Source organism: Propithecus coquereli, unplaced genomic scaffold, assembly GCF_000956105.1.
Source record: "Propithecus coquereli isolate 6110/MARCELLA unplaced genomic scaffold, Pcoq_1.0 Scaffold108, whole genome shotgun sequence".
NCBI classification, from domain to species: Eukaryota; Metazoa; Chordata; class Mammalia; order Primates; family Indriidae; genus Propithecus; species Propithecus coquereli.
In genome coordinates, this window is record NW_012134747.1 from 2511090 (window position 1) to 2527938 (window position 16849).

The window sequence follows — 16849 nt, forward strand, 5'->3', positions numbered from 1 at the left end:
TGAGTAAAACACTTTTGTTAATATAAAGATAGACTCCATTTGTTTTTACTATCAAGTTTTTAAATCGTGTTCTCTATTTCTGTAATTTAAAAAATTAAGAATAAATTAATATCATACTGAATGCTCCATATAGGATTTTTTTATACAATCTTGGGTACTAAGAGAGATTGTTATTAAAATTTAATTGTTGCATTTTTTTTTAAAACTTATGTTTTCAGTTAGCTTTACAATGATTTTTACAACACATAGTTACACTCTCAGGTTAATCAATATCCACTGTTATTCCTTTTACAGCATAATTTCCTAGTTCTTAAGTGCTGAATTTTTCCTCATTTCTCAGAGCATATCTTTATTTATTAAGTATTTGTGGAGATATAGTTGTCATGAGCTTCCCACACTGAGAATGACATTCTAATTATCATGACAGAGATGATCATGAACTGGGTTTAATGTTTTGATTCACAACCTTCTTTTCTGAAAAAATAATAGGGCAAGCTTCATTGTTTTAAGTGTATTTTAAAGGAAAAGTCTAACATCAGCCTGGCATTTGGATGCTTTTATTTTTTTAGCCTTGTACTTTAAATTCTTTTTATCACAATTTCTTGAGCAGGCCTCTTTTCATTGATTTTTTCTTTCTATTTTGCCTTCTTTGTTCTATATTCGTTTTTGTTTTATTTCCATTTTAGCCCCTTAATATCTTCATCAGTTTCTTTCTATTTCTTTTCTACAAACACTGTTATCCATATTTACTGCCTTTTTTATGATTTTATTTTCTTTGTCTGTTTGTTCTTTGTCTGCAATTGTGTCTCAAATTTGTCCTGTCATATCAGTGGTTTTCTTTTCTGTAGCATTAACATGCATTTAACTTCAAATTCATTTATGCTTTTTAGCACTGCTAACATGACTTGATTCTCTTATTAAAGGTTGAGGTTCTTCCTCTCTAACCTTTACTCATCGTTCTTTACTTTCTCTTCATCCTGATATTCCAGAGAGTTACCTTAAAACATCTTTTTACTTAGGGGATATATCATTTTCACAGGTTTACTTATTTGTGTCTTCAAGTTGATATTCTCTTTACCTTGATCTATAATATTCATTAATAGCCCCAAGGTAGCCTGTTTTTTCTTTATTTATCTTGAAATGAGATGAAAACATTTTTGTGTTTGATGTTAGATGGTAATTATTCACATTTTGATTACGAATCCCATTTTTAGGCCCACATCAAGAGGGCATTTTCATATGCCTACTTCCCAGCCAAGTTGCTATTTTCTAGCAGTTTATCATCTAGGGCAGTTCTCTGTACTAAGGAGAGATATTTCCAAATCTTGCCACTCAGTTATCTGAGTTCAAAAAAGAAATAAAAAAGGTAATTTCCAGTATTCTCTGCTACCAAGGCACTTACTAAGACCACCCCTGTCCATATTATTCTACTTTGTGGTCTACAGCTGGAAGTATGCAATGTGCCGTGCAATGCATCAGCCATCTTCCTGCATGCTTTCTCTGGTTGCATTCTGAATGAGTATGGAATACTGAGGAAGTTAGAGAACCTGGCTTGAGGTCCTGTTCCTGGGCAGCATGGTAGAGGTTGTCCATTTTTCTCGTTGGATAACCAGTGAGGGTGGCACAAAGGGTCTCCCTATCATTGGAGTGAATCTTGGATGGATTTTTTATAATTCAACTTTATGACTCTTTTATATTCTAGGACCAGTAGTTTTTAGTTGTGGTGTTCATTTTGGGTTATGATTTTTTCTTTTTTTATGTGATTTTACTGGTAGTTTAGTGGAAATCAGGGAATGGTGGTATCAGGAGCTGCTAGCTGGGTACCATTCACACTGACTGGCCAGTGTCTCCTCTCACCACTGTTCCTCAGAAGCCATGGCTAGTAGCTCCAGTAAAAACAGTTCTACGTTTCTCTTGAGGGGAAAATGGACTCTAAAAGTTGTGTTATTTTATTTTACTCGGGTCTATGAAAAAGAATTTAGAGAAGTTATGAGTATATTGGATAATAAAATTATCTTTTTGAATTTTTCCGTTAACATTTATGGGAGCTATAAATTGTTGTTTACTTATTAGTATACAGGTTATTTTTTTAAAAGAAGCTATAATTACAGTCTGTCAACTACATCCAGCATCTTCATCATTAATAACCAGTTTATGAGTACCTACTTAGAGAGTGACCTTCTTGGAGAATCTCACCCTACATCCTACTGTTGCTACATCCACTGCAATTAGTGTTACCATTTAGATTTGATTATGATGTTGTTCAGTCAGCCAATTTTAGTTCCTTTTGCATACACTATTTCCTGAGTAAAACACTTTTGTTAATATAAAGATAGACACCATATATAAAGCTTTAAGCAGAAGTTTCAAAAAAAATATGGCATAGCTTCATTTTAACAGCACCAAAAGGTAGGCAGAAGTGGCTATGATTCCTACTTTTGTGGCACTCACACTGTTATGGGTAAGAAAGACATCAGTCAAATACTCACAAAGATAATTTTAAAAATTCAGACTCCAATGCTCATATAAAGTTCTATGCAACTTTTTTGTTATCGTTCTGCCTTTGTGAAGTGAGAGCAGAAAATGTTGCTCTTATCCAATTGTAAAATTTCTAGAACTAGAACTCTTAAAATCTATCCTGCAAAGATATTTTTCACTTTTTAAAGAAAAACGTTTTCCATGTTTTCACAGGATAAGTAGAATACAAAAGTTCAATCTCACTATTTACATTTCTGTATAAGGATGTTTCTATTTCTATCACAGTTATATTTGGATTATATTGATTCAGTAATATGGGTACCTGTTCCAGATTCATCTTTTTGAAAAAAAATAAACAGAAAATATACACAGCAGGTATACCTGCAAAATGTTAAGTAGAGCTAATGTTCTCTGTAGGAATGTGTGTGTTTATTTTGCTGAAATCCTGTGGTGGGTATGTATGGCATTCACATTAAAAATGACAGAAGAGATGAAAGTGATTGGTCTTATACATAAGGTAAAAGACACTGACCTACAATCTTTAATCTTTTCTTTTTATTTATGTCCCCTCATCCCAAGTCTTTTCTCCAAACCTAGATTCTCTGAAGCCCAAAAGTTCCAACAGGCATTTCAGGCTCTGTTTCTTACCCAGCCCTATTGACCTCCTCTCCCTGCAGTCAATCAGCCTGACCATTCTTGCAAACCCTTGGATCTGTACTTTGAAAAGGTTATTGATTCTTGACATAAATCTCTTAAACATGTGGAAAGAGAATTGCTCTAGAATAAGAAAACTCAACCTTTTGCCAACTATGCTTCTTTTGTTAAGTTCCTTCACCCTTTGAAAAGCAATATTAACTTCGGTCGTGCTCACTGTGCCTGGAAGGTAGGGTCCTCTGTTGGACAAACAGACCAAAGCCAGTGGTCACTGATCTGGTTATAGGAGTAAAAGACTAATCAAGCAATCTAGGAGAAGGCTCCCTTTGATATTTACCTCAGGGTTATCTGGAGAATTTCTCTCATGAAGTGGTATTTATTAATCTCCCTGAAGTAAGTATATTGGAGGTGGATTCTATGTCATATTCATGTATCCTCAGTGACTAGCACTGTACTTGGCACATAGTCTTGTTACTAAATGCAGGTTGAATAATGAGAGAGATGTTCTTTTTAAGTTCCATTAATAATAACAGCAGCTGATTGAGCACCATTTTGTATTCAGTGTCAGAACACTCAGAGACTACCAGAAGTGATCCATGATGTCCAATTGGAGTAATAACTTCTCAACTGAGAGGTGACAGTGATGACATATGCCTCGGGGGTTTTGTAAAGATTAAATGAGAAATATATGCCAAGCAACTTTTTCATTTAGATACATGATGAATGGAGCAACAGGGAGTCAGACCTGGGATTGTTTCCGCTCTACCACCTACTTCTAAGGGGAAACTTGAAGAAGCTGTGTGACTTCCCTGAGCTTCTTTTCTCATCTGAGCAATGAGGTTAACAGCACCTGTCTTGCCTCCCTCCCAGTCATTTGCAGTGATCGAGAGAGATAATAAAAAAAGATAAAGGGGCCTACACATGTAAGAAATTCAGTATTAGGGGAACCATGGGATGGGATTTCTAAAACCTGGCTTTGGCACCTATTGGTCCTGCAACTTAAGCTCACTAGACACAGTTTCTTACTATATAAAATGAAAGGGCTCATTTAGTGTATTTTTGATGCTTTTTTGGTCAATAGTGATGGATTTGTAGAAATTCTCTTAATGTGTTATTAGAATTAAAATAATCACATATCTATAATTTTGGGCCTTATAAGTACTAAGAAAACCTTTTCATTCTGAATAATGTCTGAATTTTTACAATTCATTCTGCTTTCCTATATGTCAAGAATTTAGCTGTACTTAGTAACACTCTAAGCTTTTATCAGTTGTTATCCTACCAGCTAATGAGTTCAGCTTCCTTCTATTATCCGTTTTTGGTGAGATGGGAAGTGTGGAATAGATCAACCTGCGCCATTGCACAGTTTTACCTAGGTTTGTCCCAAATATTGGTGGATTAATCTAGGGTATACATTCATAAGAATGAAAATGCTGGCTTGAGACAAGAATTTCTAAGCTCTACAACCATGTGATAACTACCTCCAGGTTCTTCATTTCATAAATGTCACACATGTAGTATGTGCAGGGCCTTTGGAGTTCTTCCTATCCAGCCCTCTCATTTTTCATATGTGAAACTGAGGCTCAGAGAAGCAACTTACAGAAGTCAAAGTGATCTGAGCAAAGAAAGTCCAAAGTCCCAGCAAAGTGTACACCATTTACTCGGTTGCCCTACCGGAGTTAATAAAATAAAGTCTGGCACTTGCCCATAGTGCAGTGTTCAGTGTGAAATCTGCCCTTTTGATTTCTTGCTACTCTTTAAATAGAACGAGAGGTGTTTATTTTATTTCAGGTGTGACATTTTATGGCATTTAGCACTTTTAACTGAGAGGTAGAGTTGGGGTGATCATATTTGAGTTCTTCAGGTCATTCTTTCTTGGTCCTGGCTGACTTTATTGAGGACTTGTTCCATGCTAGCCACTGTGCAAAAGGCTTTACGTGGGTTATATCATTTAATCATCCAATAAGGAAGCTTATGACTTATAAGGAACTGAATTTTACAGTTGAGGAAAGTGAATGTAAGAGAAGTTAAATAATTTTCTAACACCACACAGAGCACGTGGTATGTCTGAAATGAATTCATACAGTCTAACTTAACCGTTCTTCAGACTTGGCACATGGTAGAAAGCACAAGGAGTAGATCCTGTCAATAACATTTCCAGATACTCCAAAATCACCTAGGTTTGTGAATTCGCTGGATGCCCTAACATGCAACCATATATGTGTATGTGCATATACATGTATTTATAAATTTATATATAAATAATATATCTAATGTCTAAGTACTCTTTGCCCTTTTAATTTTATTAGTTTATATTGGTAGGAGAGGTTAGCCCTAACATTTATTAGAGGGAGAAAGGGCTATGTTTACAGTATCATGCACATAGCATCTCTTCAATAAATGCCTGTTGGCCTGGCACAGTGGCTCACGCCTGTAGTCCCAGGAGGCCAAGAGGGAAGCCTGAGGCCAGGAGCTCAAGACCATCCTGGGCAACATAGGGAGACCCTCATCTCTACAAAAATAAATTTTAAAAGTTAACTGGGCATGGTGGTGTATGCCTATAGTCCCAGCTACTCAGGAGGCTAAGGCAGGAGGATCACTTGAGCCCAGGAGTTAGAAGTTACAGTGAACTATGATCGGGCCACTGTACTCTAGCCTGGGTGGCAGAGTGAGACCCTGTCTCTAAAAAATAAAAATAAAAACAAAAAATAAATGCCTGTTGAACTAATCCTTATTTTCTAAGGAAAATGGCACTTGATCGGAACCAGAAGATCCAGGTTTTAGTGCTGGTTTTAATGGTGATCCACTGTGAGGACTAGACCAAGTCAATTACCTTCTCTGAGCCTTAGTTTTCCCATGTCTAAAGTGAGTCCAGAAGTGTAAGGATCCATGATTTCACAGTAGTGTGTTCACTGTAGGGTCCAGAGTTGGCGTATCAATTGGGCATTTGAGCCTGTGCCGCTGGATTGCCTGGCGTTGTCAGGCTCCCAAAAGATCTATCCAGATTAGGACTTTGAGTGAGCACAGACCTCATCAGCGAGAGGAAGGGAGTTGCTGGGGTCTCAGAGCAGCACTGCTATGTCTTTCGTATCTTTTTCCAATCTAGTCACTGAGAAAACTTGTTGACTGGATTCCTCACCAGGCCCACCTAGTGCCCTGAGCCTCTGCTAAAAGTGGGAAAGTAAGAGTTGTACCTGTAGTGCTGTGGTAAGAAACCAAGACAGCCAGGACTGGCTGTTTTGGGTTTCATAAAAATAACATTCTCACATAGAGAATGGTCTCTAATGGGACCATTAGACTGCAGACGCTCCTAGGAACCAGCGAGGGTGAAAGGAGCAATAGCCACATCAGCAAGTCAGCCGGCGTGACCAGGTCAAGAGAGAGTGAAAGGAAGATAAGTGATATGAGTGGGGCAGAATCAAATTGAAAACAGTTTCAAGAGCACCCTCAGGACCAAGAGCAGTAGCAGAGCCGTGGCAGTGCAGAGAATGGGCCACATGCATAGCAGGAGGGAGCAGCTTGCAGGGAACTAGGGGACCCTCCGGTTCTGGGCTGTTCGCCATTGGCATCCAGGGGTGTTGAATTGACCTATCCTTGACGCTTCCACCTTTCCCTTATCATCCTTCCCACATGCCCCCACCAGCTGGGTAAAAAAAAACAAGGAAAGACAGGTTGCAAACTCAAAAGAGAGCTGAGGATCCCATTGTGAGTCTGAGAACTCTACATTTCTGTCCTTCTGTCAGCAGACTCACTCTTTCTGATAAGAAAATCTCTTAGACTTACTTGATTATGGCAATAGTAAAAGTTTACAGTCCCCGATGTGCAGTCCTAAATCCAAAATGCTCCAAAACAGTCTCTTTTGTAAGTTTGTGACAAACTAATTTAGTGGTACAACCTCACCGAAACTTACAAGATGCTATTTACAGTCTCTATATACCTCACTTAGTGGGAATTTTCATATGTTTGGTGGCGAAAATATTCACGTGTTTGATTACAGGGTGCCTCCACAGACCCTGCTGTGGGTAATATGCAATTTATGGAAGATGCATCTTAATAGCTTTCTGAAATTGGAAGAGTTCTGAATTCCAAAAACATCTGACCCCCAAGGATTTCAAACAAGAAATTGTGAACTCGTAAATTGTTTTCCTTAAATTTGAGGGTATTTATTGATCCTTTAAAGAAAGAAATGATTCATTTATTCTTCTTCCCTTACAAAGACAGCAAAGTGGGGGGAGGGGAGAAGCAAAACAAAGGTAAATGGTGACTGTTATGTCAATAAGCTGTAGCAGAAGCTTTTGGGGGTCTGAATCTTCAATACGAGTAGATCTTCTGGAGGACAGAAATCTGGATCTGTACTTTTCCTACAGTTAAAAAAAAAAAAAAATCAGATTTCGCCGTGGAACTGCATCCTCCCCCTCTCCTTTGCAGCCGAGCTGCTCATCGGAATGTGCCTCCGACTCACAGAACCATAGCGCCACCTTTCTTCCAGATTTGGAATTAAATCTCCCCACTGTCACCGGCTCACTTGCCTGCTTATGCCGTTCAATCGGCGAGAACTCAGCAAGCAAACAGTTCCTTGATACTTAAATCATAAAGGAAGAGCTTCAAAGAGGGCAAGAAAAGGTGTTTCTTCTCTTTGGTCCCTGAGCAATTAAGTTGGTAATCTAATCTGATGTCAGGGAGTGTGGACCATAAACCTTGTGTTTAATTCGTTTGCACCCGGTGTCATTTTACACACTAGACGTTTTAATTTACAACCTGCTGCATTGCAGCCCTTTCTAGGCCGTTTACTATCTAATAGGTATTCTCCTAGCTGCTAAGGTTTTAAAAATATAGATACACTCGCTTAGTTTAGATTTTTTCTTTCTTTTCAATTTTCAGTTGCAAATCAAACACGCAGTTACAGAAGCAGAGATTCACAAACTGAAGACCAAGGTAAGCACCAATGCATGGTGTTCGAATTGTACTTTTTAAACTTCAGATACTATGCATAAATTCAACCCTAGGACTAAAGGGCTTGTCGCTGTGCATTTGAAAGAATACAAGTGTGAAAGATCCATTTTCACTGTCAGTTACATAGACAAACCTGCCAATGAAAGCAAACACCCACGTCCCCCTCAGTGCAAATAACGTGGTATTTTTAAATGTATATATTTTTGTATTTGCACATATGTGGCCAGTTCTCTCTGAGATTTCCTCAAAAAGTAATATTTTTAATGATTCAAGTGTCCAAAGTATGTTTCGATCACTAATTCCTTAAACACAAGCTCTTATGTCATCTCTCCTTCATTATGAATAGATTTAAAAGGCGAAAGATTTATACGATCTGAAGAGAAACCGGAGTATAATATAAATAGATTTAATCAATCGATTGTAGCTTGTTCATCAGGAATAGTGTATTGTTTTAATACAGCACATTAATTTTTTCGATAGAAATAATATCCAGTTTCTAATACTTAAGTTTTATGAACTTAATATTGCACATGCATAATTGATATCAGGTGCCAGGTACTATTGGAAATTTTAGACAAGTTTATTTCACATTATTTAAATTTGTGGGGGAGAAAAGGTCTTGATAAAAGAGTTACATGTTATTAGTCTATTTATGAAAAAATAGAAGATTTGAAAAGACATTTTTAATTGATAAGTTATAAGGTACTCGTATGAAACACAGTTCTAGCAATTGTGTTTAGTTTTATCAAATATGTAATTTCAAAAATTTAAGGATATTTTTTGAAGTAATATACTTTATTGTTTCCATGGTCTTTTTAATATTAAGAGATATTTACTTCCCCACCACTAAAGGTCTGTTTTCCTGTTCACATAGAACGCTTTTGGTTTCTCCATGTGTTTTAAATGGAGATGAATTAATGAAGCTATTTTGGTTAAATGGTATTCTCAGCTAATTCACTCTGTAGCTCTTTAGTCAAAATATGTCTATATATCATTCATGGTGTCAGCCCAGCTCCGTGAATAATAATTTTAAAATTAGCAATGGTTGGTAAATAAACAACTTGATATAAAACATTGTTTAATAAAAGACATAGTAAAAAACCTAGTCCTGTTTTAAATGTTTGTTGTTTCTTGACATAGAAAGGAAGAAGATTTTTTAAAATTGTGGGTTAGTCAGGGAAAAAGATTTCCCTGCGATTGTAAGTGCTTTAATGGAGCTTATGTGTTAGAATATGAACATTTAATTTAGAAAATATTATAAATTAGTATTTTGTATTTTTCTCATCATTACATTGGCATATAATATCCACAGATTAGCTTATTTTACTATGATTTTTAATAAGCATTTTGATAATTTTGAAATATTTTTGGCTACCTTTTTACTTTGTAATCTGTTTTGCAGATGTGTTGTTAAAAATATACACAAAGCATGTGTGTGTGTGTGTGTGTGTGTGTGTGTGTGTGTGTGTATTTACATAAATATACATTTCCACTTGCGGAATGCTGTATGATTTTGAACATTGATAGTTTGTAATGACTGTATCCTTTTGAACTTTAAAGAAGGCATATGAAGTAGATAAAGCACTAGTTTGAAGGCCAGTTATCGGGAATGACTTTTGAGCTCTCGCCTAGAGGATCAGTCTTGAATTTCTGTAGAAATGAGGGTATTATATTAGTGTGGTATCTATTCCTAAGATTCCCTGGAAGCAGAAATTACACAAACCTACCTTTCTGTTCCATGAAAAGGAATTAAAGTAATCAAGGAACAACTTATATTTTTACTTATACTATCTTTTATACTTTTATGGGAATTGGGGTTTATAAGGCTCAAAAAATTCATTGTAATGCCTGTAAAATATGAGCTACCAGACCATGTTCCTGTCAATTAAAATTAAGAACATAATAATGTTATCAAAAGGGTCAAAAGCAAAGTAAAAATAGCTAATGTTTATCAGATGATTATTATGCCCTAGGAGCTGTTTCAAGCATACTAATGTGTTATATAGATGATATAATTGAATCTTGGAGAACTTCAGTTACTTGCCCAAGGTTTAATGGCCAATAATGGCAGAACCAGGATTCAAATCTAAGCTGAATAACTCCAGAGTCCCCTTCGTAACCATGAGGCCATACTGTGCTTTTGTGCCTTTCTCCTTTCCTTCCTGCCTCTCCCCGCTCCCTTTTTGGTTAATTTTTTACATATAATTATGCATTTTAAAAAACTCTCAAAACATTCATTGGCTATAATCACTCAAACTCTGAAACATCCATTACTGCTCACAGATCACATCATGTGGAGTGATGGAAAGATCATGAGAGTTGGAATCCAGTTTGTGTTTTCACATTTATCAGATATGTGACCTTGGGTAGGTCATTTCACTTTTCAAGTCCTCCATTTTATCATCTATGAAATTATGAAAATAATACTTGCTTTTCTCATCTCAAGGTGTTTTGATGATTGAGTATATATAATAATGATATTTAGCCTAAAAGATGTTATAAAAATATGAAAGATTTTTCCTACAGAAGTACCCAAATTATTCTTGCCTTGACATTTGCTTTCTCCAGCTACAAGCCGCAGAAAACGAGAAAATGCGCTGGGAGCTAGAAAAAACCCAGCTGCAGCAGAACATTGAAGATAACAAACAAAGAATGCTGAATCTGGAGACCTACTGGATTGAGGCTCAAACATTATGCCACACTGTCAACGAACATCTCAAAGAGACTCAAAGCCAGTATCAAGCCTTGGAGAAGAAATACAACAAGGCAAAGAAACTGATCAAGGATTTTCAGCAAAAGTAAGCAGCTTGTGATGACTGTAGAATAGTAATGTGTGTATAAAGAAGGTTTGTGTCCAATACTTTTGTAATATTTAGTGAAATAGAAAATATGACCTTGGAGTTATCAACTTCTCCAAAGCATAGTTAACAGCAAAAATACACATTAAATTTTGGAAATTGCTTCTACCATTTTTCATGAGATTATATTTTGTATATTTTACAATTTTTTGGCAACCAGTGCCTCTTGATTTTTTTGATAGTTAATCATTGATACTGTTAAATCATCTGAATTTTTTTATCCTTTTTGAAACATCTCTGTGATTTAGAAGCAAGAAGCCCAGCTGAAGTCATGCAGAATGACTGTTGATATGGCACATGCAAAGCAGCAGTTGAGGCCTAGATCAGGCTGCTCCTGTCTGTAGTCTAAGAATCAGTAACTGCAGAATTTGCCCACTACAGACAGTGTAAATATTGACTAGCAAGAGCCCCCACCCTGCCTCTCTGCATTTCTCAGCTATTGAGAGAATCACAAGGACCTTAGTTCACTGCAGTGAGAGAGACCATCACCACACTCTGCTTTTGAATTTCAACGGCTCTTTCTGAGCTACTGCTGCTTTGCTTCCATCTGTTGGATCTTGTTGTAATGTCAGGGAGACTGACAGGGGAGATTTTTACTAGATTTTTCTATCAGTTACTTCTAGCTAGCTAGAATGAAAAAGTAGTTCTAGTACCTTTTCTGGTCTTCCATACTAAGCCTTAGAAGCTAAGCATATATATAAGAGTCACGACATCTCTGTTATTTCCTATTATTGAAAGAATGCTTTTAATAGTTAAAAGAGATTGCTATCAAAATTTTATTGTTTAAAAGGGGATAATTGGTTTGTGACCATGAATTCAATACATCACTGTTTTAACTCTTTTTGTCAAATAATCATACCTAAATCTTTTTCATGTAATAATTTTATATTCAATTTTGCTAAATTTGCATATTTTATTCTAGGCTCTCAAAATGGAGCTATTTCTCCTTTTCCCCATATTATCCTTAGGTGTGTGAGTGAATACTCCCCTCAGTATTTCTCACTCACCAGCTCCCTCTTTACTGTTGTTCATAGAAAGAAATCTTATTATAATTTTTTCATTTGAACTCTTACCATCCGGTTCCATCAGTTTACTATGTATATGACACTGGAAATATGGAATTATTTCTACTCGACACGTAATTATCTCCACTAAATTACCCAAGGTGGGTCATAAGTGCAATAGCCCCTATCTAAATATGTATGGGTTTTCTACAATCAGGACCCAGAAATGAAAATCATAATAAGAAAAATCAAAGCATTTTTCTTTACTTTGTGACTCATTAAAGATATTTTATTTTCTTTCATTACTATATGCTTTTTCTTTATGATTGAATTTTGTTGATTTAAGTAAGTCATCTAGTTGTTATTGTACTGTGCCATTCATTGTTTCCAACAAGAACTTTTACATGTTTCCTCATTTATTGAGTATTTGATATAATCAGTTTTATTATTTCCTTCTTAAGAGAAATTGATTTCATCAAAAGACAGGAAGCAGAAAGGAAGAAAGTAGACGATATGGAGAAAGCCCATCTTATGGAAGTTCAGGCCCTACAAATGCAGGTGAGTTGTGGTCTCAAAGCCACTAAATAATTAGATGGTTTTGCCTGGTAATGGGAGAGGAGTGCTAATTTAGAGTTTTATGAATGGATTTGTTTTTCCTAGATTAGAGATATGGAAGATGAGTTGTTCAGGCTACTGAAGCAAAGTGGAACTCAGGTTAACAATAACAACAACATTTTTGAGAGGACAACATCTCTTGGTGAAGTCTCTAAAAGTGATACCATGGAGAATTTGGGTGTCAAGCAAACATCTTGTCAAGATGGCCCAAGCCAAGGTTTGTTTAACCTAACCACAAAAATCATTTTTAATGACTGTGTAATTTGGCCTTACATTCTTCTTTTTCTGACTCAGAGATTTAAAAGTTGAAAATATCTTCCTACTGTGGGAGAGAAGAAAGGCTTCTTAAAACAAGTCTATCATTTTAGCTCATCTTATCAAAAATAAATGCTCTAATATAGAGAATTAACAAAATCCCAACTGACAGGCCAGTAATTATTTTTAAACCATCATAAAATTGATAGACTTAATAAACTGCCTTAAAAACGATAGTCCATCCCATCTAGTCTGAGCTGCATTACTTTTGTGTTAATGAGTAAGGCTTAGAATTTTTAAATCACTAGAATAAATATTTTTTTCGTAACATCGGAAGGCAGACTGCCTGCTTCTAGTACTCGCAATTCATTTAGCTGAGAAATTCTGTACAGTTTTATACTTTACCTTGCTGTTCTATGTGTTCTTCTCAGGTCTTTTCTTGTCAAAGATCAAGTAAGACCAAAACACTGGAAACATTTTCTATTGTAAATGGTCATCTTCTTTCATACACCAACCGTAAATGCATTACTTCTGTTCTCACACACATATACCATATATAGATTGTGTGTATATGAATACGAATGAATGTTTTAATATCTATAGTATATTATAAATTAGAAAATGTATAAGAATTTATAAAGATAAATGCCCAGGAGGATATAAAACTTTTGGCTTCATCTTTTTAAATGTATACATCATAGTCCTTGGAAAATGAAAGTAAAAGAATGTTGTGCAAAATTAGCGAGGCATGATGGCACACACCTCTAATCCTAGCTACTCAGGAGGCTGAGGCAGGAGGATCGCTTCACTTGAGTCCAGGAGTTCAAGGTTACAGTGAGCTATGATTGTGCCACTGCACTCTAGCCTGGGTGACAGAGTGAGACCCTGTCTCTAAAATTAAAATGAAACAAAGAACAAACAAAAGAATGCTGTACAGCAGAATTATCATAATAGGACCGACAACTCACAGCAGCAATTGGACATGCAGTAAAACACCGTTAATAATGAGCTGTTTAGTTTTTTGATGATCTTTCTCACATATTAAAATGTCTGCAACAAGGTTTTCTTGGTAAACAAGTGTTTATATCCTATCATTAACTTTTAGAACTAAACTCTTAGCTATTAAAAATGGAAAATATTGGAAATCTTCATTTAAAATTAAAGTGATATCTAGAGATTGCTTCCATTCACTAGGTTTATATCCTTCTGATGGGTTTTCTCTAAATAGGACATAATTTATAAACAGTGCCTCTCAGGCAGCTGAAAGAGGAGAATTTAGCACCGGTATTACCGCTAACTGAGGAGGTAGGGTGACTTGAAGAAGATCATTCACCTTCTCTGGGGTGATTTTGCTATGTATATTATAAAAATAGTAATACTTCTTTCTTCTCTCACCTACAGGGTGTTTTGAGGGTCTATAACTTAGTCCATAAGGCCAAAAAAAGTAATGGTATTGAAGTTCTTGTGGAATTATAACTTTTATACCTAGAACACTATAATATTGATATCTAAAGAGAAACATCAGAACTCAAACCAATGCGTGTTTTTTTCACTTTTTTGAATATTTTAACTTTAAAATAATTGTGGTTTATAATAAATACACATTTCTGCTGTGGCATACACAAAGTATGAACAGTAACCAGTAGCTTTTCATTTCTATTCATTATTTTCAGTTTAGAAATTTGTATCTTGTCAAACATATAATTAATGGTATTTATTAAATTATATGACTATAGAAGATCACAAACTATACTATTAATATGGTGATTGTGATCAAAACCTTACATTTCTTCTGAACCCTTTTTCTATTCTACACCCTCCATTTTGCCACATAATTATCGGTTTCCTTAGCAACACTGCCGGTTCACAGTGAGATGCAGAGACTACTAATTCTTACTGAAACCAATCCATGCTTTTGCAGTAGAGGTAGAATCAGCCACCTCAGACATTAGTAGCATACATAACAAGCAGTGCTCTACAAGTTTTACTGAGGACGGTCAGTGATAGATCTCCTTCAACTTCAATTGCTTGATCACATAAACTAAAATGACTTGGTCAGTAGCTAGATAGGAATGCTCTGGGAAGCACTTTTCTAAATAGATCCTTTCTTTTGCTAGGGAATGCTGAAGTACTAGAGGTGTAGAAAGGGGAGTAAGGGCACACAGCTAACATCAGCCATTCAGCATTTAAAGATCCCCACCGTCTTTTTGCACTATGAGAGGTACAGCGGGTATGGTCAGTTTCCCTAGTCCCTATCTATTATATGCAGTATTATCCTCCCTACTTCCTTCTGTCCAGTTCTGATTTGCTCTCCAGACACTACAGTGTTAAGATGAGTGGTTTAGCCTGTTTTTAGACCTTGAGGGAGCTTCTGAAGCAAAAAGATTATCAATTACAGGTCAATGAAAAACTGTCTGAATGAAATAGTGACAGAAAGAGAAAGGGAAGGCAAGTGAAGGCAGCAGAAAGGAAGAGCTATAAGCAACCATTTCTTCATGTGGACCCAAGCTCTTCTAGAACAGAGCTTTCCAAGTGGGAATGGATTAATTATGTGACTCTCAACATTAAATTATTGTAAATTTTTGAGGAATAAAACTGATTTCCAAACCATACAAAAATTTACCAGTTAAAATTATATTTGAACACCATTTGTATGTTTCTCTCTATAAATTAAGCCAACTCAAGTATTTCATTAAAATTCTGATAAAGATTATCCATACAAATTCATGATTTAATATAGTCTAATACTTTTTTCTTATCATTATTACATAAAGCAAATGGAACAAATTTTTTTGTCTAACCAAGAGTCATAACAGACCCCAAATCCAATCTAGTTTATACCAGTGTACTTGCCAAATATTATTTTCCATATGTGCCAGGAGAGGAAAAATGATAATTTTGCCCTACTGCTGTGTTTCATGTTTGTTATTTCTTAGTGCCTAGGTAATGCCAGGATTAGAATAAGAACAGAGAATAAGCTTGTTAGATCTTGGTAGGTTAGAGGATTATAATCTTAGTTTGATTCAATTTCCTAGATAAGTCACTGAAACAACATATTCTTCCTGAGCTTCTATATATTCCAGAATCTTTATGTTGATACTGTTTTCAGCTTCAAATATTTTATAGGCTGTTTTGATGAAGAAGGATAATGCATATTCCATAGAGGTACTGAAAGACTAGGACCAATAGGTGGAAGTTACATATGAAGGCATGTTCTGATTATCCTGAGGAGTCAGGAGTAAATATGACATGATTTATTAATAAAAAGTTATTTTTGAACACTGAAAACTTGCTTCCAAACAGGCTTTACGGGGCACACTGATTGCAAAGGGAAGGGTGGCTGCTAGGTAGAAAGTAGTTAGCCCTGCCAAGTGTACAATAAGGTATATAATTTGTGGGGTGGCTGGGACCAAGGGTGAAGGAGAGAAGAAGTTTGGTAAGAGACAAATAAATGGAATTTAAGGCACTGTGTAAGTATCTTAAGAAATGAGGGGGGGTCCAAAGAAGAGAAAAATTGAATAAAATTAGGATTTTTTTTTTCCTGAATCATAGACATTATATTAAAGGTGGGGCCATTTGAAATGGCATAGGGTATTCTTGGAGTAAAAATGCGCTTTGAGTGCCTGAAGAAGAGTTTGTATATAATTTTATAAACATTGTGACCCATGAACAGTTTTGAAGCGTAACAGGAACTAAGTCACTTGTAGATTTGTAAATGTAATCCCAGGAATTCTGTGAAGTTTGAATATTGCCACCAAGTGCTGCTTCTTTCTCACACCTACCTACTCAGACAGTGGACCTCCAGTTAGATAAGCATGTTATCTTCCCAAAAGTGTGAATGTGGAAGGTTACATAAAGCGTTTTCTACTTCAATCCTTTAGTTTCTTATTACTCCTTAGCTCTGATGAGAACTGAGCAAGAAGGAAAAGACTTAAATTACAACATGACGGATTGTAGGACAGTCTAGACTTTCACAATAGGTTGTGGCTGGAATTAATTACTGAATCCTGAATGTCTTTAAAAATAAGAATG

General features: G+C 35.8%; 1 protein-coding gene across 1 annotated transcript in view; it reads left to right on the forward strand.

Annotated features, from left to right (window-relative positions):
- PPP1R9A (protein phosphatase 1, regulatory subunit 9A) overlaps positions 1–16849 on the forward strand; it is a 328117-nt gene that overhangs the window by 257394 nt on the left and 53874 nt on the right. Inside the window, exons 8-11 of the mRNA XM_012647532.1 lie at positions 8014–8067; positions 10654–10883; positions 12409–12505; positions 12608–12779. Of these exons, the coding sequence (XP_012502986.1) occupies positions 8014–8067; positions 10654–10883; positions 12409–12505; positions 12608–12779 (553 nt within the window). The remainder of the gene's footprint in view (positions 1–8013; positions 8068–10653; positions 10884–12408; positions 12506–12607; positions 12780–16849) is intronic.